At 43.9% G+C, this 27,847-nt stretch overlaps 1 protein-coding gene across 2 annotated transcripts; it reads right to left on the reverse strand.

The window, feature by feature from the left end:
* Positions 1–3,431: 3,431 nt before the first annotated feature.
* On the reverse strand, positions 3,432–27,847 carry MAP3K8 (mitogen-activated protein kinase kinase kinase 8). Of its 2 annotated transcripts, none has more exons than XM_029953689.1 (9): positions 27,556–27,847; positions 25,063–25,284; positions 22,964–23,322; positions 15,725–15,892; positions 12,996–13,257; positions 11,239–11,345; positions 6,632–6,784; positions 5,778–6,024; positions 3,432–4,566 (listed from the first exon to the last, which is right to left on the reverse strand). In XM_029953689.1, exons 3-9 carry the CDS (start codon positions 23,297–23,299, stop codon positions 4,436–4,438), a joined length of 1,404 nt encoding a protein of 467 aa, XP_029809549.1. In that variant the 5' UTR covers positions 23,300–23,322; positions 25,063–25,284; positions 27,556–27,847; the 3' UTR covers positions 3,432–4,435. The 2 variants fall into 2 exon arrangements, with proteins under 2 accessions (XP_029809549.1, XP_029809548.1); XM_029953688.1 differs by lacking the exon at positions 27,556–27,847 and adding an exon at positions 27,126–27,512.

Consider the following 27,847-nt stretch of genomic DNA (forward strand, 5'->3'; position numbering starts at 1 on the left):
CAGCAGGGACTGGATTCGTGAGGGGCTGAGCCCTCCCTTACTTACGCTCTCTGCAGGGACAGCACAGATCTTTGCCCAGTGTAGGTCCCCAATAAGCCTGCAGCTCTCCACTAGAGTTGGCCTGTCCTCCTCTAGATAGGTCTGCTCTGCCCCTGGTGCATCCCTCTTGGATGCCCCGAAGGGCTTGGCCTGGGCCTGTAGCATCAGGCAATCTTTACTCCCAATCAAACTGCAGACATACACAAAAAATTCCCCCAGGCCCTCTAGAAAACACTGAAGTTTTGTTCAGGACAAATTAAGCTCAGAAACTGAGATTCTTTGCCAATAGTTTATTCGAGACAGGCTCATTACGGGAATTAAAATACTATTTCACAAGCCAATAACATACAAGATAATGCCTCTTAATAAGCCAATAAAGAACATACTCCACGCCAATGATAGATTAATTACACTATTGTTCCAGGCAAAGGGGAGGTGAAAGAAATAAAGTCCAAGTTTCATTGAGGTGTACGTTTCTATGAGCTGGTTCTCCATGGACTCAGTCCTTCCAGTTAAAAGCTGGGTATCAGATGCCAGCTTAGGTCCCACACTCTTGGGGCATGTAGCTGGCAGGTGATGGCACCATCGCTGGAAGGCAAGGGGGGTGCTGTCCCAATGGCTATTACTCCAGCGATTGTTACACAGCTCATACTACTGTCTACAAGGAACAGACTCGCCAAGGCGGGAACAGATGTCCCGTCTCTTCCTGAGACTGTTGGGTGGTTCAACAGCACTACTGACCAGGAATACTCTGCCATGCCAGGACCGTCTCAAGATCTTTGGAGAGCTAATTAAATCAGCAAAAAAGTATTCTCATCAAGACCAAATGCTCTCAAATAGCTGGTCAAAGGGGCGCTTAGGTGGCTCAGTCGGTTAAGCATCCAGCTTCGGCTCAGATCATGATCTTACTGTTCGTGGGTTTAAGCCCCACGTTGGGCTCTGTGCTGACAGCTCAGAGCCTAGAGCCTGTTTCAGATTCTGTGTCTCCCTCTCTCTCAGACCCTCCCCTGCTTGTGCTGTCTCTGTCTGTCTCTCAAAAAAAACAAAACAAAAAAAATTTTTAAAAAACGGCTGGCCAAACCTCTTGGCTTTTGCAGTTAAAACAATTTTTTTAAATATTTACTTATTTATTTCTGAGGGATAGAGCCTTAGCAGAGGAGGGGCAGAGAGAGAGGGAGATAGAGAATCTGAGGCAGGCCCCAGGCTCTGAGCTGTTTGTCAGTGCAGAGGCCGACGTGGGGCTCGAGCTTATAAACCATGAGATCGTGGCCTGAGCTGAAGCTGGATGCTCAACCAACTGGCCACCCAGGCGCCCCAGCTTTTGTAGTTTCAAAGTCCTTCAAGTGATGGGCGCCACAGCTGTGACTCTGGTGTCAATAACCTAACGGTCCCTCCCACTCCAGACTTTGAGTGGGAGTTTGAGTGAGAGTTTGAGAACAAAGTCCTAATATCCAATCTCAAATAATTTCATCCAAACACGTGATTCAAGACAAGTTCAAACCACAAACAACTTCGTCCATAACAAGCGTTTAAAACATGGAGTGGAAATCATAACATGCCTGTACACAACAAATCACTTTCATATTGAGTTACACCACAGAGATTAGCTATCAATAAAAGATGGATAGACTACTATCAGATAGTGGGCATGCGCTAGGGAGGAACACAGGAGCTGATAGAAATCAGTGTCGCTGATGTCAAGTCCTACCATGGGGCTTAGTGCCATGGTGGACATTTAGTGACAACTTGGTTCCAGAGGCATAGATGTGGTCACTGGCTGACCCCAGATGGGAACCATCTGTCCAAGGCTAGGCAAATCCACATTAGGTCCAGCAAATTCCTGGTAGGCAGACATCATCATCTGTTTCAGGTTATTTTATAGACCTCAAGGCAAGCACAAGGTAGGGGGTGATAATCAGAAGACATGGTTCTAGCATTTGCCATGTCAAGACAAGCAAGTGTATCTATTTTCCAACCTATCCAATAGGGAGCTGAGGCAAGGTGATCTCCAGCACCCAAGCTGGAGAGGCCCCATCCGTCTTCCATGAAGCATTGCAATGACCCCACATAGTCAGAAAGCTTTGCTGCCTGAAACAGGAATTATCAAGGGGGATGGGGGCAGAGGTTTCAGGATGTGATTATTCTGTCCCCGCTACAGTCAAGCCCGATGGCCCCACTGCGTGCCTTCTCAGGAAGCAAATGATGGATTCCCTCAGAACCTACTCGGGGCCTCCTTCTTTCGTAAGTGGACCCCCGTGGCCCATCCCAGGCTGCCACTCTTCCCTTCCCAACAGCACAGGTCTCAGCCCTGAACTCGCTGGGCTAGCCCTGGTGACCACTCTCTCGGCCACCGCTGCCTATGGCCATTTTTTCACAAACATCCCCAGATCTTTCCAAGAGAACTCCAATTTCTTTCAAAAGCATGTTTTTTTTTTTCTAAGTGGAATTTGTTAACTGGAACTCCATTCATCTCGACTGTTTTAGTTTTTCATGAAAATCATCCAAAATTACACACCTTGCCCCAGGGATGGGTCCAGGTTTTGTTAGACATGGTCTAGGTAATATAAAAGCAGGCACAGGGCCATGGGGTGGCATGTGAGTGAGGGGCCCTGAGGCTGAAGCTTCATTAGCTTGGTGGTGAATCCACCTTTGTCTTTACTTGGAGAACTGAATCCCAGCAGGAGCACTGCGCTTTCTCTACAGCCAGATAATCTATGCCCTACGATGGCCTATCACTTGTGAGCACCACAACATGACGAAGAAAGGAAGCACTGGGGACAGAAAGGCCTGGGTCCTAAAGACCATCTCTGTCTCTTGCTCGGGGATCTTAAGCATAAAGTTGTCTAACTTCACTGTGCTTCGGGTCAGTGTTTCGTCTTCAGGTGTGCATCTTTCAAACGTGCTTGTGAGGGTTACAGAGGTGGCCTTAATAAATTCCTAACACACGTAACACACATAAAAGTATGTCATACTGGTCACTCAGCGACTGACAAATCAAACACATATCCAACACTTTTCGTTAGAATTTGTGTACTTGATTGAAATCTACCTCATACCAGGCAAGTTAGTTATTAACCTGCCGAACAGACACAGGTGTGCAAGCATGCATTCAAAGGTAGTATAAATGTATAAAAACAAGATGCAAAGTAGAACCACACTTGGCCTGCCCCAGCGGCGAACCACTATTTTTCCGCACCACTGAGCCGAAGGGATGCCGTGTAATCCACACTGCAACAATGGCTTGATGCAGCAGCAAGAGACAAGGAGCATATGAGCAATTTGCAAAGTTCTCAGGTATTTCTTGCTTCTTTGTGACACAGGTTCTCCAACCTATATCCTAACCCCCACAGCCCACCCCCAGTGCCGGCTGAGAATCATACTCTTTACAAGAATTTAGGCAAAATACTGAGTTTATTCCGTTGATTTGGCCAACCACACTGGATAAAAGTGCTAGTTTCATTTGCATGATGTAAAAACATACTTTAGGTAGGAATACTCCCATAATTACAATGTTAAAAATATGTGTATATTTAAGAAAGATTCATGAAAGCATTTGATATAAAACATACACAGTATGCTATTTTAATATACAAATGCTTACAAGAAAGTGGTCAGAAGAGTTACAAAAGTAGCATCATTAAGAAGAATTTAGAAAAGTTTCCATTTTCCTTAAAGGTCACGTTCTCATCCTTTGGGATGTACAGAAATTATGTGGTTTAACACAGTTTTATCCACATTTAAAACCTTACGTTTTAAATGTTTTAAGCATAGCATATACAGTACAAAATGTTTCCATAGGAACATAACAGAACCTGTCACTAGTGGCTGCTGTCAGATGGCTCCTAAATAATGAGCCATTTTTAAGACACTAGTTCAGCTTATTGCTAGAATATTCAAGTTGTTCTATTCACCCAAAATATAATGACTTTAATTTATACTAGAATCTACCTACAAAGGCTTGAGGAATTATAATATACGCCCATATATACAAAACAACTATTCGGAGTTAAATGAAGTTCCCAAACTTAATCAGATCCAAGATTAGTAATTTCAGGCTAACACACTATCCTTGTGGTCGGTATTTTGTAAATTGTGAGCAAAGTGCACAGTGAAATGTGATCAGTCACTAGAAACGATCCTTCCATGAACCCTCAGTTCCCCCTGAGTCACACCACCTGAGAAACGAGAACCTTTAGACCCGGCGGCCAGCAGGGCAGCTTCACGCATCAAACCGAAGGGCGCCCTGCGGAGTCCCATTCACGAGTCCCGGGAGCTCCCACCACCAGCTAACAAATGGCACAGGTGACTATCCAGAGCCCCGGTGTAGACGCAGCAGAGCCAGCTTTCCAGGAGACCAATGCTGAGTCTTAACTGTTTAGAGCAAAGATGGCATCAATCAGCCATATTCTAGTGTAGGCGGTCCCCGAACAAGGTTGAAGTAGCCAGCCAGGGCCCCAAGGTCTATGTAGAGGGAACGCTGTCTCTTCAGCATCTCCGATTCCTCGGTGCTTCCTGTGCATGAAGAATCTGAAAAGAAAAACATTGAAAAAAAAGTAATGATCAGGTGACATGTTCAATAATAAATACCTGTTCCTTTGGCGGGGGGTGGAGGGGTGGGGTGGAGTTTTGGCCTTAATGGAATAAATATTCAAGCTACGGTTTTATTAAAAAGCTACAGGGACGCCTGGGTGGCTCAGCTGGTTGAGCGTCTGACTTTGGCTCGGGTCACGATCTCATAGTTCGTGGGTTTGAGCCTCATGTCGGGCTCTGTGCCGACAGCTCAGAGCCTGGAGCCTGCTTCAGACTCTGTCTCCCTCTCTCTCTGCCTTTCCCCAGCATGTACTTTGTCTCTCTCTCTCTCTCTCTCTCTCTCTCTCTCTCAAAAATAAACATTAAAAAAATTTTTTTAAGTAAAATAAATAAAATAAAAAGCTAAAGATGTAGAGTTGAACATTATGGGCTAATTTCTATAATATGACATAGACAAAAGGTTAGAAAATGAGTCACTGGTGACAAAAATTAACTAGAAATTCTGGCATATTTTCCAATGCCCTACATGGTTCTCTTTAAATAGAGTAAAGTCAGACAAGAAGACAATAAAATGCAAATTAACATTCCAGGCTTGACATCTGGGTTTGGATCTAAATGGATTAAGAATGCCACAGATTTTAATAATAAAAATAGAAACGCTCTCCGTGCATATTCAATGTTCCTGGAATGTGTGCTGACTTTCCTAAGTGGGAAAGATTCAGAGCTGGCAAGGAGATTTTAAGCGGAGGAAGACAAACATGCAAGTTGACTTCAAACTCAGTAGTTTATCTTGATGTTTCCAACCAAGGACTAGTGTGGCTTTACTATAACTGAAATAAACAGAACCCTGTTCAGAACCGACAGCAAAACTGCCATGCTTGATTTGCTTTTAAAGGCAAATGATACTCCCTGTTGCAAGAAAGCAAGTCAGGGGCAATTCTCAAGACCTGATGCTCCCTACACTTGCACTGAAACAAGCCATGATTTGCTGGTCAATTAGTCAATGTTTTTTTTAATGCTTTTGCTAAATTTCTTGCTTAAATTTCTCAAACAACTTACGGCACTTGAGAAGTCACTCCAGTTTTTTTTTAAGTGCTTTCGTGAATTACATCAGAAGTCTGAGGCAGACAGAAAAAGAAGGGAAGAGGAGGAAGAGGGCGGGGGAGGAGGGGAAGGGGGCAGGATCACGCACAGGACGGTGTCCATACCAGCAATGTTCTCCGGAAGTTCCAACTCTTTCCTACTCAGCAGCCTCTTCCGCTCAAAGAGGGCAGAGTCCAGACTCTGACAGCGCGGCTGATCCTCTCTGGGGGGGTTCAGGGCATCATGTTTTAATAGGTCTGCCGCCCGCGGGCGGTGATTGGGGTTCCTCTCCAAGGCGGCCTCTATCAGCCCCCTCATGCCGGGACTGCAGTCATCGGCGATATCTTCCAGCGGGGGCGCCTGCTTGTGGATCTAGCAACAAACCAGCTCTCTTAGCACCAGCGGTACGAAAATACACCGTTTTGCAACGGGAAAAGCATTCTAGTTAACAAGACCTGGAAAGTCATTTTGCCTCCCACCACAGACCCCGTAACAAGTACAGTCCTATCCTTAACCAAGTTTGCCTTTAATTTCTTAAGAACCCCGAATTAAACCCATCCTGTGGGTTAATGGTGTTCAAGGGTCACCGTGCCCTAACAGGGAAGGATCTGCTCTCTCTCGATGGTAAATGGCAGCTGCCTAGTTCACAATGTGCCAGGCTGGCTTGGTGCTCAATGAGTGTTCAAAGAACATACACAGCTTCTTTGGCTCAGAGATTTATGCAACTCGGATGCTACTAAGTGGCACTGTAGGGTGACACAGCAGAATAGCATATAATTGATGCCCAGTGCAGATTTTAGTAAATTCCCACTACAACAGCAATGCCTTCTTTGCAGGAATGAGACTTCCCTCCACGTGGGAAGAGCTTTCAACTCCATCTCATGGGTCACCGGGTCACATCTGCCCCCTCGGGTGTGTTTCTACCTCCCCCGAGCAGGCAGAACTCCCTGCAGCTCAGCGCTGGCTCACCCCTACTTACTATGTACAGGTAGGAGGGGTAGGCGGAGCGGGGATAGCGCTTCACCCAGGGCGGGGTGCCCGTCTGCATGTGGATGAGCGTGGCCCCCAGGCTGTAGATGTCTGCTTTGGTTGAATGACCTCTGCACAGGATCACTTCTGGGCTCATATAAATCTAAAAAAGCAGCAGAAAACATCAATCTGACTCCCCCCACTGATCTGGGTGTCCATTTCCCTAAGTCAGTTCCAGAAGCTGGTTCTCCAGCTTTATCGTATTTATTGAACGCTTCAGCCCTTCAGAAGAGCATGTCACTGCTGTGTTCCCTGCAGCTATGGAGAATGACACAGACACCTTCAGGGAGCCAGCAGTTTGTCCCGAGGTGTCCCTGCAGCCTACTGAAGAGCACGGTTTTTCCACAAACTGAACACGCGGCAGCCAAGGACCCACCTGGGACACCCACTCACCAAGGTTCTGGAAGGCACCAACCAAGGTTTAATTTTTCTATTAAAACACCAATTCCTTGCATATCTAAATGGACACTACAAATCCATTTCTTCACTCCATGTTTGTCATTAAACTGCCAAACCCCTAATGATCTGCAGGCGGCAGAAGTCTCTAGGGTATTAACACCAATCACATGGGAGAGAACTTAAAACAACAGGTAATGTTGTAAAAGTGGTCCTATCGTTGATATGAACTACTTCTGTTTTTAATGTTTATTTATTTTTGAGAGAAAGAGAAAGCGAGCAAGTGAGGGAGGGCAGAGAGTGAGAGAGAGAGAGATTGACACACAGAATCTGAAACAGGCTCTGAGCCTGACATGGGGCTCAAACCCACAAACGGTGAGATCATGATCCAAGCCAAAGTCAGACATTTAAACGATTGAGCCACCCAGGTGCCCCTACATGAACTACTTCTTATTTCTACCTACCATGTAGCTGGTGACTAAATATTAAAGTCATGGCATTTTATCATTGTATAAGTTCTATTTGGTTTCATTCTGGAAAAGTAAGGCTGGTTTCAGAAATAGTTTTTCCAAGAACTGTTTACTTCTAACCTTAAAAAAGAAAGAGCAAACACTGGTAGCCAATAATCCCTATTTATGGCTGGTACAGACATAGAGTAGTTAATATCCAAACTGTCCGTATTTAACATTAAGAAATTTTTATGCAGGGACTACTGGGTGGCTCAGTCAGTTAAGCATCTTACTTCAGCTCAGGTCGTGATCTCATGGTTCCTGAGTTCGAGCCCCACATCAGGCTCTGTGCTGACAGTCAAAGCCTAGAGCCTGCTTCCGATCCTGTGTCTCCCTCTCCTTCTGCCCTTTCCCTGCTCATGCTTGCTCTCTCTTTCTCTCAAAAATAAACATTAAAGAAAAAAGAAATTTTTATGCTGTCCATCATTTGAATATGGAGAAAGGGTTAAGTGTTCCTGGAATATATTTCAGAGTCAAAAAGTAAAACATGCAGCTTACAAAAACTGGGGAAATTTCCCAGTTTCCTCATCCTAACCATACTGAACAGTATCCCTCAACACACTTCCTGGCAGGTTTTCCTTCCCTTGCTCATTCTGTCTGTCCCACCAAACAGGCTGCACTGAGCTCCCTGTTCTCAAACATTTCCTAAAGTGAAGGCAGATCCTTTGCATGGCAACAGACTTTCCCACTAAATATCACAAAGTGAAAGGAAAGATGCAGCAGGAAGGATCAGCTATCGATAGAGGACGCTCGTCTCCTGCCTGCTGGCTTGCTCTCCTAGGCAGAGATCAAGCCAGGTATGTTCTGTCAGCGTGGGCGACGTCAGCTCTGGAGGCTGCCGGTGGCGACTGCACATTTAGGGATGCAGCATCCTGTCCGCCTGGTGACCCGGCTGCTGCCCGCTCTGGCAGGTCCTCCAGAGTTCTGAGCTCAGAGCTCCTGCTTCTTCAAGATCAACAAGAGCTGGAGCGCCCGGGCATGGTGTTCGAGAACTCTTCAGACTGGCTGACTGCAGGTGTGAAACAGGCCTACAGGCCTAGAGGGAACCACAGAAGGCTCTCGGAGACCTGCACCCCCCCAGGCCTGGGCAAGACAGCAACGGAACCTGTAGGCTGGGGGTCAACGCTTCACCTCTCAATATGTGTATTAGAAAGAGACTTGCGTGCGTGTATGTGTTGTGTGCGTGTGTGTGTGTGTGTGTGATGATTAACATGTTAATTTCTATCAAGTAAGACCAAACACAGACTCAGAAAGAAGAACTTTTAAAAAAGAACCTCAACTATAAAAGCAGTTCCAGTCAGCTATTTACATTCATCTACCATGTAATTACAAAACAATAGATTGACTACATGCCAGATCAGCCCTGTTCTGAATCTGAATGCTGGGAGAGGGATCAGACACAGGCAACCAGTGTTTGCCCTCCTGAGTAACACAGCAGGGATCAGAAATCATCTCTGGCTGTGCCATAGCCAAGTGATCAAGTTCCTTTTTTTTTTTTTTCATGTTTATTTTTGAGAGAGACAGACAGACAGAGCATGAGTGGGGGAGGGACAGAGAGAGGGAGACACAGAATCCAAAGCACAGGCCCCAGGCTCTGAGCTGTCAGCATAGAGCCCAACGTGGGGCTCAAACCCACGAACTGTGAGATCATGACCTGAGCTGAAGTCAGGATGTTTAATCAACTGAGGCCCCCAGGTAACCCCCAAGTAAGTGACCAAGTTCTAATGGAAAGTATCTCTGCTCAGTTGACTTTGATGAACGACATCTTATTGGCTCTTTAAAGATGAAGAGTCTTGCTAAAAGCTTTTAATGGTGACTTTACCACCTTGCTCATGATCAAAATTTGATTTGTGAATACCATGCAGAGTGATTTGAAGATAACTCTCGACATCAAAGTCATTTAAGCACTTTGTAAAAAGCAATTTACATTTGCTGAAAATAACTCAATCCAAATACTATTTAGGAGGAAACACTATTCCATTATCTCATATCCAAGCACACACTCTCTGTCTGCCGGAGAATCCCAGAGAAGACATATCTCTCTCCAGCCATTGCAAAATGTTCAATTTGATCACACTGCTGGGAAGAGAAAGGTATTTTCTATCTATAATACCATAAATAGTTTGTTTCTCAAACCGGCTCCAGGAAAAAGGGTAGAATGTCACGTATCTGAACTTCTGACTAATGCCAAAATATGCTGAAACATTTCCCAAAAAAAACATGTCGTAAGCATGAAGTCTTAATTAGATTTTGTGCTCTGGAGAAGTGTTCTTAAGATATGAGGACTAAAACATTCTTTTAAAGAAGTTTACAGTTTTCTCTTCTAAATATAACTCTGATCAAAGACAACTTATCTAGAATCCTTTCTCAAGTATTTTCCAGGATAACTTCAGTAATATCAGCAGTTTCTTCTGCTGCCCAGGACAGTCTTTGCTTTGAGAGAGTCAAGGAAAAGGTCACGCAATGTTGGTGTAAGATGAAGACTGTGCTTGTTTTTACACTGCAGTTGGGTTTGGTGCACTGCATCTATTAGCCAGACTAACGGCGGTCATTTGATTGAACACCAAGACTGACCTGGTAATCTTAAGGTAAAGGTGCATCCCAGTGCCCTCTCTCCATTTGCTGGGGACATTTTCAGCAGGGAGAGGGCCTGGGGCTGGGAGGCTCTGACAGTTAAGCACCCTACAGCGGTGGACATGAACCAGGAAGGCGGCTTCCATACCCAGTTACCTTCCCATTTGCATCCAACCCCATGCCCGTCATAACCTACTATGAACTAAACTGTTGCTTTTTGAAGAATTCGGGTAAATTTAAAATAGGTCCTTTCACCAAAGAGTGGGGGCTGCTGAAATGCCACCAAAGGCACGGTCCCTGTTGGCCTTGTCCAGTGCTCCATCCCTGATACCCACAACAGCCTGACACATAGCCATGCTTAATAGATGCTTGTTATATGAATCAATACTCAGCCTAATCATGCGCATGATAAATTAAATATATTATCTGAAAGGGCATGCATGCATCTCATTTACATTCAGAAAAGGTTTTGCTTTGGTTTTGGTTTTGCTTCACCAATGGCTTAAATATTATTGCTAGTTTATATCTTCAGCTACAATTTATTTGTGCTATAATAAATTTGAGATTTATTACAGGTTCTCTAGAATTAAAGGTAAGCCTAAGATGTGGTTGGTCCTCAATATATATTTTTAACAACCATGACAATTATGGCTATACTTGAACCAAAACAGTCATACCACTTATACTAAGAATATATATATTAGTTATAGTAAAAAGTGTCTATATTTAGGCTTCAAAAAAAGACTGGTTTAAGTACCAAACCTGTCTCTCGCTGAGTAAGTTTGGGCACTTACTTTTAACCCCTTCAAGCATAGTCCCTATTGTAAAATGGGAATCCTAATAGTGTTTGCCTACGAGAACAGTATTTACCAATAATAGGTTTGTTACGAGGATTAAAGAATATAATTCATTTAAAATGCTAAAATTAGTACTTGGCACAGAGCAAGTGCTCACTAAATATGCTCCGATGATAATCCCATTTGATCCCCTTTTCAGTCCTTTCTGTAAGAACAGTCTAGAATATTTTTTATTTTTGCTCTTAAAAAGACATCGACAATTCGGGGGGGAAAAGAATTACCTCTGTTCCACGGAGGTCCTTAGGAAAATAGATATCTTCAGTCATTTGAACACTTAGGCCAAAATCCACCAAAACGGCTTTTGTGGACATGAAAACAATGTTGCTGGCTATAAAAAAAAAAAAAGACATTTTTTTTTTTAGTATCAAATAGTCTATATACCCAAAAAACACAATAAAAACATCATCCAAAACGATGAGTCCCAAATCAGAATAGACTGAAATGTGCTCCCTACCAAGATGGTCATATTATATTCAAGAGGAGGCTAAATCTGGGTGAAAATTTAAGTGAACATCACTTTAGAGACAGCAAAAACATAGTCAGTGTGGGTATAAGTGGCTGCACACACCAGTAATGCTCGAGATATGATGGCCAAGTCATGGACACAATTTAAGGGTACCTGACAGATGAATGGATAAAGAAAATATGAGACGTGTATATGCATATGTAATAGAATGCTACTCGGCATTCTAAAACAACAAAATCCTGCCTTTTACAACATGGATGCACCTTGAAGATCCAAGTGAAGTAAATGAAATAAGTCAGACAGAGAAAGATGAAAACTGTATGAATCTCAAGAGTATGTGCAACCTAAACCAACTAAACTCATAGAAACAGAGAACAGATCATGATGGCCAGGGGCTGGGAGTTTGGGGGAATAGGTGAGGGTGGTCGAAGAGCACACACTTGCAGTGATCAGATGAACAAGTTTTGGGGGGTTATAATATACACCGTGGGGACTACAGTTAATAATACTGTATTATATATTTAAAAGTTGCTGAGAGAGTCCATTAAAAAATTATTTTATTTTATTTTTTGAGAGAGAGAGAGCAAGTGGGGGAGGGGAAGAGAGCGAGAGAGAAAGAGACACAAATTTGAAACAGGCTCCAGGCTCTGAGCTGTAAGCACAGCTTACAAACTGTGAGATCATGATTTGAGAGCCAAAGTCGGATGCTTAACTGACTGGACCACCCAGGCGCCCCAAGAGAGTCAATTTTAAAAGTTCTCACCACATGCACACAAAATTATAATTCTATGAGATGCGGGATGTGTTAACTAACCTCAGTGTTTTAATCATTTTGCAATATGTACATACCTCAAATCATTACATCACATACCTCTAACTTACACAATGTTATATGTCAATTAGATCTCAATAAAGCTGGAAAAATATAACAGTGTTTACAAGCTTGGCTTTCAAATTCTAAGATACAAGCATATTATTATCATGCCACTTTCCTAAAGACAAAAGTAAAATACCCAGTTTTTTTTAAAGTAAAAGTTTCATTTGTGCAATTTAGCATTGAATACTAAGGGTTTATAGTGGGTCTTTGTGATATTTCCCACCACCTCTTACCCCTAGGAAGCAGTCAGTCAAGGCCTGTTTAAAGAACCGTTAGCAAAATGGTGTTTAAAATTAAAAGGCGATTTGTTTCCCAAAAACGGTTTGACTCTGTATGTGTTTTAAAGTAAATTACTGTTTTGAAAGCCTTATTAACAAGGGTATAGCCCGCACTCAACAGATGTGTGACTATAATCCTCCACAATAGGATAATCCTCCTTCCCTATGACCTTGAAAGCTTTAGTGACCCCATTTGATTCTAAACCATGTTTGAGAAAGGGAGGGAGGTGAAGAGTGTGCCAGGGCGGAGGCCCTCCCTCCACCGAGGATCTTCAGATGAAACATAAGAGGGGCACATTTGCCTCCTATCTAACCCAACTCCCTGAGCCAAAAAGGTCCAATCCAAAGGTAACTCACGTTTAATATCATGATGAATCACTTTCTTTGAGTGAAGAAAATCAAGTCCTTTGAGAACATGCTTTGTCACCCAAATAATTTCAAATTCTCTCATTGGTCCACAGCTCTCCAGTTTCTCTAGGACAGACCCTCCCTCGCCTGCCTCCATGAAGAGGTGCACGGTTTCACCCCATAGGACTGCACCATATAACTCAGCGATGTTCTCGTGCCGGAAGCAAGCCTGGATTTCCACATCGGATGGCTTAAATTGATCTACAGGGATCTAGAACAGAGAATACCAGGAAGATACTAAACAACCCAGGATAGCGAAAAAATGGAAATAATAGAAGTCAACACACAAACCAGAAGGCAAACAAATGCCCCCAAGGCTACCTCAAGGATCTGTATGAAATCATACTGCCAAGTTAAATAATGCTGATTTCAAACCTGCTTTTACATTATGTCAGCTCTAGATACGCAATTCACAATAAGAAAATAACAAAATAGAAAATACTATTTTCATTTAAAAGGTAACAAACCAAAGAATTATTTATGATGGAATCAAAAGTGAGATAATTTCCCATCTATTTTACATATACTTTCTATAGCACCTAGATCAATATTTCCACTTGTCATGAAATAATATAATGTCTTTGGATCCACAGCTCAGGCTCTAAAAATGCCTTTAAAATAAGCACTGGCCAGCTATTCTATGGAAAATCAAAAGTCACTAATAAAAAAAGAGATAGATCTTTGAGTGCAGATAGATACGGAATGTCTCCAAAATACAGTGTTAGATGAAGAAAGCAAGGTGCAAACATACATATTATGCTCCTACTTGTAAAAAACTTCTAAGCTTCACATACACACGTCCATAGACATTTTCTAGAAAGACGTAGAAGAACTCATTAACAGCAGTTGCCTCAAGGAAAGGGATCTCATTCTTCAATCTACATTCTTTTGAATCTGCTAGGGGTTGTTAATCATTCTATGTTTTAAGGGGAAAAAATACAGCTTAAAAATTAAATGTAAGTACTCTGAGGAAAACAAAGATTTTTTGCATGCCTTTTCTGATGAAACCGTAGAACAGGACACTTTGGTTCTAAGCTCTTTCTAAAACATCCCCAGATGCTTTTAAGGGAACTGAGACACGTCTCCTCTAAATGCAAGCTTCATATGGCTTGTGATAATACTTCCCTTTTTCCCTTCGATAACAAGATTCTCTAGCAAAATCTCTATGAAGGAATAAATGAGGCCAATATATTGGTGGTCTTTTAATTACAATAAGACAGACTAAGGCCATATTCAGCAAATCAAAAGTAAGTTCAATTTATTGCGCTTCTAAAGAAACCTTTTAAAGTAAGACAGACATACGAAAAAGTGTAAAACTGGTTAAGTGTAAAAATTCAAATTCAGTGAATCTTCAACTGAACACGCCCATGTAACCACCACCTAGACCAAGAAACAAAACTCTACCGGCACCTCAAGAACCCCTTCCTGACCTCCGCCAGTCACTGCCTCCCAAGGGCACCCACTATCCTGACTTCCAACAGCATGGATCTATTTAGCCTATTCTGGGCCTTTACAGAAGTGGAATCTCATAGAGCAGGTCTTCCTTGTCTGGCTATTTTGGCTTAACATGTGTTTGCGAGACTCATCAACATTATTACAGTTGTAAATCATGTGTTCCCTTCACTGTACAGCATCCCATTGTATAAACAGGCCACACAGCAACATCTAGAAACTTTCCAGTTTGGGACTGTAGCAAATAGTGCTCTGATGAACATTCTAGTACACAGCTTTTGGTGACCACGTGTACATGCCTATGGGTGTGTACCTGTAGGAGCAGAATTGCCGGGTCATGGGGCGTGTACATGCCCAGCTTAGGCAGATACATGTCCAAAGCAGGGGTACCTCAGCAAGGGCTGTTTAATAAGAAGAGACGGGGTCTTTACAATCATTGGCCTAATTCAGCCCTTTATTATTCTTTATTTTCTTTTAACGTTTTTAATATTTATTTTTGAGAGAGAGAGCATGCATTAGTGGTAGGGGCAGAATGAGAGGGAGACACAGAATCTGAAGCAGGCTCCAGGCTCTGAGCTGTCAGCACAGAACCCAAAGCAGGGCTTGAACTGATGAACTATGAGGTCATGACCTGAGCCTAAGTAAGACGCTTAAGAGACTGAGCCACCCAGGTGCCCCTAAATTCAGCCCTTTAATCTAGGGTCTTGAGAAGCCTCTCAGTTTGCCCAACCTCTGCTTCCCTTCCTGGCCCCTTCCCCAGTGGGCAGGATTAAAGGAGCAGCACACAGATTTGCTCCCGTAGGACAGCTCCCCTCAACTCCATCCTACCACAAGAGGGATGATGATATCCAAGCCAGGTACACAAGCCAGCAGCATTTTCTTTTTTATCAAGGCTAACTAGGTTAAAACCAACTATGCACACTTTACCAGATTCGGGGGCTATAGAGTCACAGGTTGCAAGCAAATCCAAAAAAAAAAAAAAGAAAAAGAAAAGAAAAGAGGGTGGGGGGAGAAAAAGAAACAGGAAAAGAGGAAGAGAAAGAAAAAAGAAAAAGAGAAGGAAAAAGAAAAAGAAGAAGGAAAAGAAGGAGAAAAAGAAAAAAGGTGCTTTTGAACAGGGCACCCTTACATGAGATCCAGTCAAATGGTAACAACTTTTGACTAATGCAAACAAGAGCCATAATGCCAAACATATGGTGCAGGATGTCTGGTTATAAAGTACATACCAATTTACATGCCATTCTTTTCTTAGTCTTTATATCCTGTGCTAAGTATACTTTTCCAAACGCCCCCCGAGGTATGAAATCAGAGCCAATATTCCTATAAGTCAGCTTCCAAGGGATGAGGAGAACATCAGAGTCTATTTGATAGCGTCCATTTTGGGGAGTGATTACCTACAACAACAAGAAAAAGGTGGGAGGGTGAGAATTTCAGCAAACTCCTTTTCTGAGACACACCCTTTAGAAACTGGTTACTGTAGATGGCAATCCTACCGGCAGTGTTCGATATTAATGTCACTGTTGTGTAATCCTAACAGTGTACACAGCTATATTTAGATCTTCAGCGTAGACAGAGAAAGCATGTATCAAGAAACACGCCCCTGGTCAGACCTGATCGTATTTCCACCTACTGATGAGTAATTAACTGTCAAACAAAACTTTAAAAATCATTTATCGAAGGGAGCATGACTACAGTGACCAGCATGACTACAGTGACCAAAAGGCTGAAAATAGAGATTGCATAAATATAAGCTGTGCCTGCAAGCTGACTTGTCTCCAAGTAACATGTGCTAACCTGTTAGCCCGCATAGCTATTACTCACACATGATGCATACAGAGAGCGTGGAAATAAACTGGTGATTGTGGAGGATTCTGGAAGATAATGTGATATGCCAGAGCTAGGAGTTGACAGTGCTGCATAAAGTAAGGGCAGAACTATCCCTCATCTGCCTGCCCACTGGATATTTACTGAGTGTATAGTACGTGCCAGGCACCACACACTACCAAGGGCATGTGTGGTGTCAAAACCCAACAAACTGGATGGTTGAGGTCTCTGTATTTGACTGCATATCAAAAATATCTCAACTGTAAAAGAGCAGCAAATGAAAAGAAGGAATAACTATAACGAAAACAAATTAATAAGACATACCATGGGACTTATGACCTGGAGCACATGCCTAAAGTAGGTTTAAAATATTCTTTCTTTCTTTTTTTTTTTTTAATATAACACAATTTATTTTTTTAACATATGCAATTATTTTCCATCCTTTACAATACAGTAGTTGCAATGACACTCCAAACAGAAAAGCAAAGTAAAAAATCAAAACACCAACTTCTGTTTCATGTAATTAGACTTATACAGAAATTAGAAGGTTAAGTAACAACTAGTTAATCACCTAATTTCACAGCTCTCTGAAGTGGCAATCGTTATATAGCAGCTTATCTATGATACATTCAAGATAAATAAAATATTCTTTCAAGGGATAAATGGTCTCAAAAATACAAATTTTGCCTCAATGCAATTAGCAATATTATGACTTCAGTTTACGAAGTCAAGAACTATGAAACTGTCAAAGTGACATTAAGTTATTACAAGTGCAGAAGAGGCCAAGGGGGACCGTGGGCCACATGGGAAAAGAATGAACACCTGGTTCATCTGCAGATGCGTGGTGCCATCTCAAGGCCACTGCTGCGGGAATAGTTCTAATAATCCCAGGGTTATTCATTCCGTCTCCATTACCGTCTATCTTAGCTGTACCCGCCTCCCCCCCCAACAGATGCGTGTGCTATTAGTCAGGGAGCGAAGCAGAGGACAGCTCCAATACTAAGAAATGTGAAGTCACTAAATTTAAAGTGAAATATTTCCTGAGCACTCCCCTGAGCCAGCTCCTGCACGAAGCCCCAGCAGGAAATCGAATACGTAGTACTACAGCCCACGGTCTCGACTCGTTTGAAATACGACCTCCATTCAAGAAGTATCTCACCTCAAATTACTGGAGGCCTCTTTTTACAGCACGCGATAAATCTAGTCCCTCTCCGCATTCAGAGAGAACCATGCCCACGGCACTCAACTGTACATGCTTACTGCCTCTTTCTTGTTATTAAATATTTACGTATCCCGTTTCACCTAGACTCCATTTATCCACTTCAAGGTTTAATTCGCCTTCATATTAAGTTTCACTTTTGTCCAACTAACTTTTTTATAACCCAATCTGATCCAAGGGATGAAGAATAAAAGCAGCTATATGTTGGGTGCTAATTAAAAAAATTGTTTTTAATGTTTATTTATTTTTGAGAGAGAGAGACAGAGACAGAGCTCGAGCAGGAAAGGGGCAGAGACAGAGGGAGACACAGAATCTGAAACAGGCTCCAGGCTACGGGCTGTCAGCACAGAGCCTGATGAGGGGCTTGAGCTCATGGACCAGGAGATCATGACCTGAGCTGAAGTTGGATTCTTAACGACTCAGCCACCCAGGTGCTCCTGCTGGGTGCTAATTATAAGCCAGACATTGTGCTCGGGCCTCATCAAAGGCTCACAAGGATCCTGTGAGGTAAGTACTATTTTTATCTCCATTTAACAGATGAGGAAACCGATTTCAAGAGGTCAAGTAACTAACTAGGCAATGACAGAGTCAGGATTCGAACTCAGGTCTCTCTGACCCCAAAGCCTCATCTCTTGTGTGCCTTTTATCTTCCAGAAGACTGGAATTAAAGCTAAGCCATGCTCAAAAGCCAGTTAATAAGTCTGTGCTCACAAGTCACTGAGCACCTTAGCCTTCCTCCGCTTCAGATGGAATACCATGAATTCCTCCTGCCCTATTTTACAATCTCCCATGTTCTGAGGACCCTCCTCCAAGGGCTAGTTCTCCTTTGATGATAAACCCTGAAATATACAGTGTGATATGCAAGCACCAAACGGTCTGTAGTTCTGCAAAGTCCCTGGTTCTTCCCCTGGCCCTAGACCTTCCCTATTTGGGTTTGCAATGGTTTTTTTTTTTCCTTCTTCTTCTTCTTTTAGGGTCCCTACCAGATAATCTTATGGAACTCCATGCTGTTCACGCTTGCCAGGTCTTCAGCTTACCAAAACCACCATTAAGTGCAAAGCATGCTTTGGATTTGCTTCTCCAGATTAGTGACGCTCAACAAAACTGCGCCCAGCAGCAGGACTTGAGAAAAATTCTTAGGTGTTTTAAGAAGAACAAACTCCATAAGGAGCCTGTATTTATGGCTGCTACAAAGTACAACCAGGGGCGCCTGGGTGGCTCAGGCGGTTAAGCCTCCGACTTCAGCTCAGGTCAGATCTCACCGTTCGTGGGTTCAAGCCCCGTGTCACGCTCTGGGCTGACAGCTAGCTCAGAGCCTGGAGCCTGCTTCGGATTCTGTGTCTCCGTCTCTCTCTGCCCCTCCCCCACTCGCAGTCTCTCTCCCTCTCTCTCTCAGTCTCTCCCCCTCAAAACTGAATAAATGTTAAAAAAAAAAAAGTTAAAAACAAAATAACGTTAGAAGAGCCATATTATCTAGAACACAGGCAAAGCTCTTTTCTACTCTGTTGGTCACACAACAAATGGACTGCCACATTCAAGTTCAGGGCTATAAAACAGTCACTGACCCAGGTTTGAGTTCAGTAGGTGCTGCCCAGGTGACAGCGACAGTTAATGATCCAATAAGTGACAAGTGGCAGATACAAGAAGTGTTTGGGATGGAGGAGAGAAGATGTGGGGAGCACGAAAGTTTTAAAATACTAGGAAGACTGTCGTAAGGAAGGAGAGTCACAGTTGTGGACAACATCTACCACAATGGCTGGCATCCTTTCAACACTCACAATACGTAAACAGCTCAAGTGCCTTTGTGATTTGTCTACACAACACCCCCACAGAGTAAGTGCTATCATGCTGCCCATTTTACAGATGAGTAAACTGAGCCACAGAGGGGTGTAGTGACTAGCCCAAAATCACACAACTAAATCCATCTCAGACCTGAAATACATACCCAGGCACTTTCATTCATGGATCTGTATCCTCACACAACTCAACATATATACATTTTTTCCGACAGAAAGTAGGGCTGGGGTAAGGGGACTCAGAGACAGATTGTAGTTCTACGGAAGGAAGGACTTTCCTACAAGCAGAAATGGCTAAATATGAAATGTAATGTCCCAGTATATGATCAACGCTTCATCACAGGAGATTTTCAGGCATAGACCAAAATGTTCCAACAATTATTGGATATGATCATCAGAGTGATTCAAGCATCAGATAAAGGGCTTGACTCAAGTATCTTTAAGGTTTTTTTCAGGCCTGAGAAGCCAGGACTCCATGACTAACCCCTGAGGGACAGCATTCCCACATCACATGCCCACATCTAGGAGTGAGCCCGTTGGGGCCCTTCAGCGCCCCTATAATCACCAATGAGTTCAGCGTTTGCAACCCATGTTCGGTTATTCACCTCCCACGCAGGTTATGATTGGTTAGAGCATAAAGAAGTCACAGCACTGTCATACAAAGCAGTGCCCACGTTAGTCTGCTAAAGTTTCTTCCGCAGGTCCTGCTGGATGTTGGTGGAATCTTTACTAAACACTAGTTTTAAAAAATAGCACACACTTGCATATGCGTGCAGACCAACATTTTATATGCCTGTGCTCTGCGGTATTTTTGCAATTCCTGATCCTCCGCCCCCTCTAATTAACTCCACTGGCTTTCTGGTTGTTGGCTGCTAGAAACACACCATGTCTCTATGCCTCTGGGCTTCTGTATAGGCTATTTTCTTCATCTGGAACACTCTGCCCTCTCCAACCCCTTTATCCGGCCGACTCCAACTCAGGAGCTTAGGCACCAATTCCTTTCAGAAGCCTGTCTGACATGGTTTCTCCCCCTTCCCCACCCTCATGGCTGTGTGCGGTGTCCTGTCTGAGCAGCCCCAGAGCAGTCAAGCTGTAGTTGTGCTGGGAAGTAGCACACTGCGTTGTAATTGCCTGTTTACTGGTCTCCCGCATTCACCAGGCAGCAAGCTACCTTCCATACTGGATCTTCCATACTGGATCTACAGCACTTGGAAAAGTGCCTGATACACTGTATATATTCAATCTATGTCTAGCGAATGAATGGATGAATACTTGAAAGAATTGGGTCCCTATGAAAATGCACTTTATAGATCAATGTTACTTTGGAACCTATCTGTCTGTTAGATAATCATTTTTTAAAGCAGAAAGACAGATACCAGCCAATGACGCCCAGAATGGAAAAGTCCTGACAGGGTATTAGAAGGAGGGTCATCAGAAGACAAAGGTCTCGAACACGGGATGGCTCCAAGGAGAGCACCATCTGAGGATGAATGGGAGTCAAAAGCCAACTGTGCCTCCTTCCTCATCCTGTCTCCCACTGCCGAAGACCAAGTCATGATTCCTATGCCATTATTTATAAAGCACAGACCTGGCATAGCTTACTAGCAGTCGCGGGATGTATCCGATTCTGAAGCTTGGTGACAGAAGTCAACCACAGCCCCGAGAGCCATCGACCACACGGCTGACTTGCCGTGTGAGGCATGGTCTACATTTCTGTGATTTAAAGGTTCTTCTGTTATTCTACCCCAGTTTTAAATCTGCTTGCTTTATATTCTTAATCATTTTTAAATTTAAACGGCTTTTTAAAGTTTTAAAGATCCCTGTTTTTATCATATGTCCTATTCTTAAATTTTTCTCCTGAATAAGTATTTGTTCATTTATGGAGCACAGTCTCCACAGCAAGAATGACAACATATTCCTCTTAGCCGCTGCTGATAAAATTGCCATTTCCCTTTAATGTCTTTGTTTCTTTCCTTTTCTGCATTGGCTTTTTTTCCCCCCCACTCCAAAAGCTTCCAGAGACTATTTCTTTGTATTCTTTATAACTTTCCTGAATTCCTTTCTGTTCACTCCCAATAAAGTTCTAAGGCCCATCTTTCATCAATCTGATGGACACGGGGAATGTACCTAAGTCTCTACATATTTATAAGCGAAACTATTTTGTTTATTCTGCACGTGTTCTTTTAAAATACTCATTTTAACATATACATAGATTAGAAAATATACATAAACAATTATTTCTCATTATAGATAGATATTTTTTAACCAGAGTTCTCCAGCTATATTTTAGTTAAGAAAACAGGTAGTGCTGTTAGTTCAATATTACTTCCACGTATAAGAAAAAATAATAGGGGCGCCTGGGTGGCTCAGTTGGTTGAGCCTCTGACTTCGGCCCATGTCATGATCTCACAGATCGTGAGTTCGAGCCCCACATCAGGCTCTGTGCTAACAGCTTGGGAGTCTGGAGCCTCGTTCAGATTCTGTGTCTCCCTCTCTCTCTGTCCCTCCCCAGCTCACACAGCGTGCGTGCGTGCTCTTTCTCTCTCTTTGTCAAAAACAAAGAACGTGTTTGGTTCATGTATGGTACATCCAGACGAAAGCAAGTCACACAAGGATGCAAAATGTAATCTTGCTCCAAACTGAGCGACAGCTGAACACAACTGGTTTCTAACAAAACAGTTTACTATATAGCTGACCTTACTGTGCTGTTTTTTTCAATTGAATTGTTTTCAAAACAAACAAACAAACCCCCCCTAAAAAAAACCAAAACAACAAAAAAAGAAAGAAAAACCCAACAACAAAATAATCAAGTACTTTGTCCAGACTCTAATCATTCAACATTGACCTTCTCCCTACATTAGCCATTTTGCCACACAGATACACCAAAGGAAAAGGAGACACTTTCATCAATATATACATTTTGCAAGTTATTACCTACTCCTCTGCAAATTGTTCTTTTAAAAAAAGTCAGTGGCTTTTACCAGCACCTACATTCACCTCTGACCCACTGAGACGGCCAGAATCCCAAACACACCCAAACACATCATCTGATCAACTACTATGACAACGTACTGTCACAATATTTTGGATTATTTGCATACCTGCTATGACTAAGGAGGTATTTCATTTGTCACTCATACTTTGCTAATTGAAGAGAGTGAATCTGTGGATAGCTATTTACTGCCTGCAAACGACATTTCTACAAGAACTGAAGCTAACCAGTATTAATATTGGGACATTCCAAGATGTGACGAGAGGAACAAAAAATTCAGCTTTCAAGAATATTAATTTAAGTATTCATTCCCCTCTCAGATGAAGGATTCTCATGAAGTGTCTTTCTTCTGCCTAACTGATGAATGAGCTTGCTAATGAACTGTGAAGTTCAAATACATTCTTCTTAATTACCTATTTGTACAACTGACTATGGAAAAGGTTCTTTAAATGGAACTTATAATGAAGACCTGTTTTGCATCTTTAACATGGAGGTGATTCTTGCAGATACCACATTTTTATAAGTCACACCAGGCAGTCAGTCTAAACAAAGTTTAAATGTCCCCCTGCATCAAGTGAAGCTGCAGTAGTAAAGCTGAACACACGGCACTCAACCGATCAGGAGGAAAACGTACCATATTTAATAAAATTCCAGATTCCTGTGGTCGGTGTCCATAAAAACGCTTTGCCGTGTTGGATATGTGGTTTGCGAAGGCCAGCAAATCCTCCACGGTCCCGTATCTGACTGAGGACAACCAAGGCCCCTCCGGGTCACTGAGTAGCAAGGAATCTGAGCGCTCCTCATTTTGATTACTGTCTTGACACATGGTCATTAGACTGGGCTCATAAACCGCTGGCTCTTCACTCGTGTAAAGATTTTCCATAATGTCTATGACATCGGACATGTTCAAGTGTTTAATTAATAAATCGATCTCTTCTTTATTGTCACTCCCAGTGCTCATGTACTCCATCACTGTTAAGCTTTTTAGAGAGTCTGCAAAAGAAAACACAAATGCTCAGCGACCGTATTTGTATTTGCGTTGAAGATCAAGGGGAAACTGACATAAAAGGACCGGGAAGAGGCTTCCATATGCCTGTTTATGAAACGAGGGCTCTGTGTCAACAGGGTAAATTCAAGTGGACAGTGAAGGAAGGGACCTTAGATAACCTTTAGTCCCGCTGCTCATTTTCCAGACGGGAAACCTGAGATCCAGAGAGCGTACTCCTTACTCACTCCCTCCCTGGACAGCTGGCATCAGCTATGGCCACTCACTGAAAACAAACTTTCACCGAACACAAAAGGCTCCTGGCCCTTGACAAGAGACCAACCCTCCCCACACAGATCTCTGTGGCTTCCCAGCCTTGGGTGACTTTAAAACCATAGAGACCCTTAAATTCTGAGAATCAACTGAGGGGTGATGAGCATCAGGGAGAGAGGAAAATGGGTGATGGGCATGGAGGAGGGCACTTATTGGGACAGGCACTGGGTGTTATACGGAAACCAACTTGACAATAAACTGCAAAAAAAAACAAAACAGTTTTATCAAATTCGGGAGCTAACATGGCAAATAAAATTCAGGCCCTGGAGCCAAAAACATGTAAAATGGATTCTAATATAAGCAAACTGATGAAGGTAGGTTAAGTTTCAGGAATAATTCTGATGCAAATGAGTTAAACAGCTCTGTTAGACTGGGGACCACAAAGCCTCAAATCCTCCTACCAGCCAGCGTGAGAAAGATTTCTTTTAGAGTGTGAATTAGTTGTCTCCTCTTGAGATCAGAATTCCTTAAGAGCACAAAGCAGGTATCTCAGTGGCCCACGAAAGTTAATCTAATAATCTAATCTAATCTAGAGATCACCCTCTAGAAATTGTTAGTGTTACAAAGAGACTCGGAAAGCTGAGCAAGACACAGACCGATTAACTATGCTAGCCAATATTGTATTTCAGTTCTTATTTGCAGATCAGGCGCTACATCTTGCGATCTGTAAATGAGAAAAGGGTAAACCAAGGGTAAAAAATCCTGTTCCTCAGGATTTTAGAACAACTCCATGCCAGAGGATTAAAGATAAAAGGATTTATTTGAGACATCTAAGAGAATTCAGAGGCAAGAATATCTACCTGACCTATTGTGCTCCTGAAAGTACAGCCTCTCTGAATGATGGTTTTTTGTTTGTTTGTTTGTTTATTTATTTTGAGACAGAGAGAAGAGAGCACAAGTGGGGAGGAGCAGAAAAAGAAGGAGTAAGAGAGAATCCTAAGAAGGCTCCTCACTGTCAGCTCAGAGCCAGATGTGGGGCTTGAACCCATGAACTTGGAGATCAAGACACAACAGACTGAGCCACCCAGGCACCCCCATGTTTCTGGTTCTTAAAAGCACAAATCTTTAACACACTCAACACTCCATGCTAAAAGTCACAGGCCTCCATCTAACTGGAGCTCCAGGAAATGTTTTATCTCGGGGCCCACAAGCAACGCAGGAACCCACCACTGGCCTCTGAGTGAATTTCATCTGAGAAAAGAACCAGGCAATCTAGTGTCGCTATTCACTTACTCGACCATTTTGTGATGCACAAGATGTGTCAGCAGAAAGCAATCGCCCACCCTGCAGTCTGATACTCCATGCAGACTCAGACTGCTTGGGAGGGACTCCCAGCACCTCCTTCTCTGCCTCACGACCTTGGGCAAGCACCTCTACTTCCCCTATCTGCAAAACCGAAGTGTAACAGCACCTACCTCATAGAGCAGTTGTGAGGTTTAAAGAAGTTCAGGTGTGTAAGGTGTCTGGTGCATTTTAATACGTCCTGTCATCCGTAGTTGCTGGTCCGTGCATACAAGAGAGAAGTACTGAGTCAGACTCCAGGCTTTGCAGATACTGCCCAGGCCTTTCTTATCTGCAAATGGGATGTGGCTACCTATCCCCCGGGCTTCTTCACAGTCAGGTTTTAAAGGCTGTATCTAGAACAAGAGACAAAGAAAAAAAGGCAGAGACCTCTGAAATGCTTTGATCGCTGTTATCACCACCGTCACATCAAGAGAGCTCCTCTCAGAGATCTCCCTGTGTCTTTGAGGGAGACTTGATTCAGGCTCTTAGAGTCTTGAGTTACAAAAGGAATTTCTTAGGTTAATGGAGGAACATTCGACTTTAATTTTGTTGACCCATTCAGTTGCAGTTTCTGCCTGTAGAATTTACTGAGAAAAGGAAGTTAAAGCAAAACCAGTCTGACTGAGGACCGCCCCCCCTCCCCCCTCCCCCCTCCCCGGGGCTTGAAAAGTTCCAAGGCTCCTGGACTTAGCAAATGGCTGACTGGAAAGAAAATAAAGTTCCCAGTAGCAACGTGACTCAGGACAGAAAGAAAAAAAGAAGTCCACACGGTTTACAAGTCAGTCAGCTGATCCAGAGAGGAAAGACAGGTTTTGATTTTTAAACTGTGCAGAAAGTCTCCAGAATTTATATACGAAGCCTAAGAGGTTGGAGCACACACAGAGGGCAGGAAGCAAGGAGGAGCAGAGGAGAGAGGGAAGGAGGGGGAAGGGCAGGGGAGGTGGAGGAGTACCGACACTGAGGCCAGGCATAATTCCTTAGCAACACAGCCTCCCCTCAAGCAAATCAGTGCGTCCCAGCAACCCTGAGGACCAAGCAGCCTGCTAAAGTCTCAGCACTTAATTAAGCAGACAATATGCTAATGATTTCTGAGTTCTACATATCAATACCCATCTAGCAAAACAGTCGCTTGTGAAGGTATTCTATTTTACCATTAAAGACTGTTCGCCAACCAGGTTACAATAAAAATCCTCATGACACCCCCACTTGTCAACAAAGCAGATAAATACAACAATCTCAGATATGAAGAAATGAGCAGATGCAGCCAAAATTATTTGCTTTGAATTATTTCAGAAATCAGCAATAAAACCAAGAGGAAATCCTATCCTAGGCATTAATGTTACCCTTTTGGCTGCTTCTATTTATTAACATAAACAAATGTTGAGACATCCCTAGCAAGTGTGAATGAAAAATGGCCAAGATTATAGGCATATGCCTCTGCCTCAGTAAAATTATACCTTGTGTTACTTCCCATTTAAAAGATCGTTCTGCCATTTTTCTGTACATTGCCACCTCTTACTGTATCTTCTTCTCCCAAAGCCCCAGAATTCTACATTCTAGCTGTACAGGAGGAAAGCTACTCTGCTTCAAAACCTCTAGATACTTCAACTATCCAATTTGCCTTATAAGAAAAAGTCCTCAAGTGCCATCTGCCCGAAGTAAGGCATACAAACCCCAATCGTCAGAGTCGGGGTAGTCTGCGGGGTTCAGATTATATTCCACTTGGCAAAAACGTGAGACTCAGGCTACAGATGCCTAACGCCACCGTAGTAGTGTTCCTTTCCCTGTTTTTATTAGGAGCACTTCTTTATTCTGTGCCAAAATGTCATCCAAAAATTAAACAGACGTTCCTCTTACAGACACCTCCTGGCCTTCCTTGTCAACTTTTGGGACAATCCCTTTGCACGCCGTTCTTCTTTCTAAGCGTCATTCTCCGCCCAGACACAGGAGAATTTCGGAGCCCTTACATCGCCTTACCAGCGGGAAACATCCGTGATGTAACCTTTTCCCCCCCAACACGCTCTTAGACCAAAAGCCCAGCATTCAGGTTCTGCTGTAACGACCCTTTCGTCGCAGAATAGCGTCCGGGTTACATAAGCATGAAATTAAGTTTCAGCTATTCAAAAAGTTCTCCGCTCCGCCAACCGCCACCCCGTCTCCCCTCCTCCTATTCTTCAAAGCCCGGGAAGCCTACCAGGACTTGGAAATGATAAAAGCCCCCACGATTTGGGCGGACGGCTGCCGGGTCTCCAGCCTCCGGGGCTCACTCGCCGGGGTGGGCGAGGAGAGTGCAGCAGGCCGGGGCGCCGAACGCGGCGGGAGGCGCGGCGACAGCGGGTGTCTGCGTCCCCGCGCACTGCCCGAACCAACCGCGCCCGCGCGCCAGGGATCCGGGAAGGAGGAAGGGGGAGGAGTCGGAGCCTGCACCCCGTGAGACCCTTGCGCAAGGTGCTTTCCAGCTGAGCCGGCTGCAGCCACGACGCGCGCGAATCGCGGAAGCGCAGCAGCGCGGGCGGCGGGCACGCCCCCACCGCCCAGAGCCCCGCAGTTCGCCCCTGCAGTCGGGGCACCCAGGAGGGCCGCGCTCACAAAGACCCCCAGGAAGCCCCCGAACGCAGGGTTACCTGGCGGGCAGAGCGCTGCAGCCGCGGCCTCCCGACGGCTCCGTGCGCCGCTTGGTGGCCGGCCCTCCGGAGTCTGGCGCGCTGGGACAGCGAGGTCCGGCGGCAGCAGTGCCGGAGCCAGGACGACCGGCCCCGGAGCGTGGCGCGTCGTCAGTGTCCGAGCGCACCAGTGAGCGCGAGGCCGCCAGCGCAGGCCGCCCTCGTCGTCCCCTGACTCACGGCGTCTGAGCCGGCCGAGGGGCGGCGCAGCGGACGCCAGCCGCCGCCTCCCCGCCTTTTCCATTTCCCCTTT

This window comes from Suricata suricatta, chromosome 10 (genome assembly GCF_006229205.1).
Source record: "Suricata suricatta isolate VVHF042 chromosome 10, meerkat_22Aug2017_6uvM2_HiC, whole genome shotgun sequence".
NCBI lineage: Eukaryota > Metazoa > Chordata > Mammalia > Carnivora > Herpestidae > Suricata > Suricata suricatta.

Excerpts from the sequence above, each read along its gene's own strand:
- MAP3K8 (XM_029953689.1), bottom strand. The coding sequence starts at position 23,299 with ATGGAGTACATGAGCACTGGGAGTGACAATAAAGAAGAGATCGATTTA. Across the intron at positions 13,258-15,724 it reads AAAGAATGGCATGTAAATTG|ATCCCTGTAGATCAATTTAA; the intron begins GTATGTACTTTA and ends TCTCTGTTCTAG. Across the intron at positions 11,346-12,995 it reads GATTCATCATGATATTAAAC|CCAGCAACATTGTTTTCATG; the intron begins GTGAGTTACCTT and ends TTTTTTTTATAG.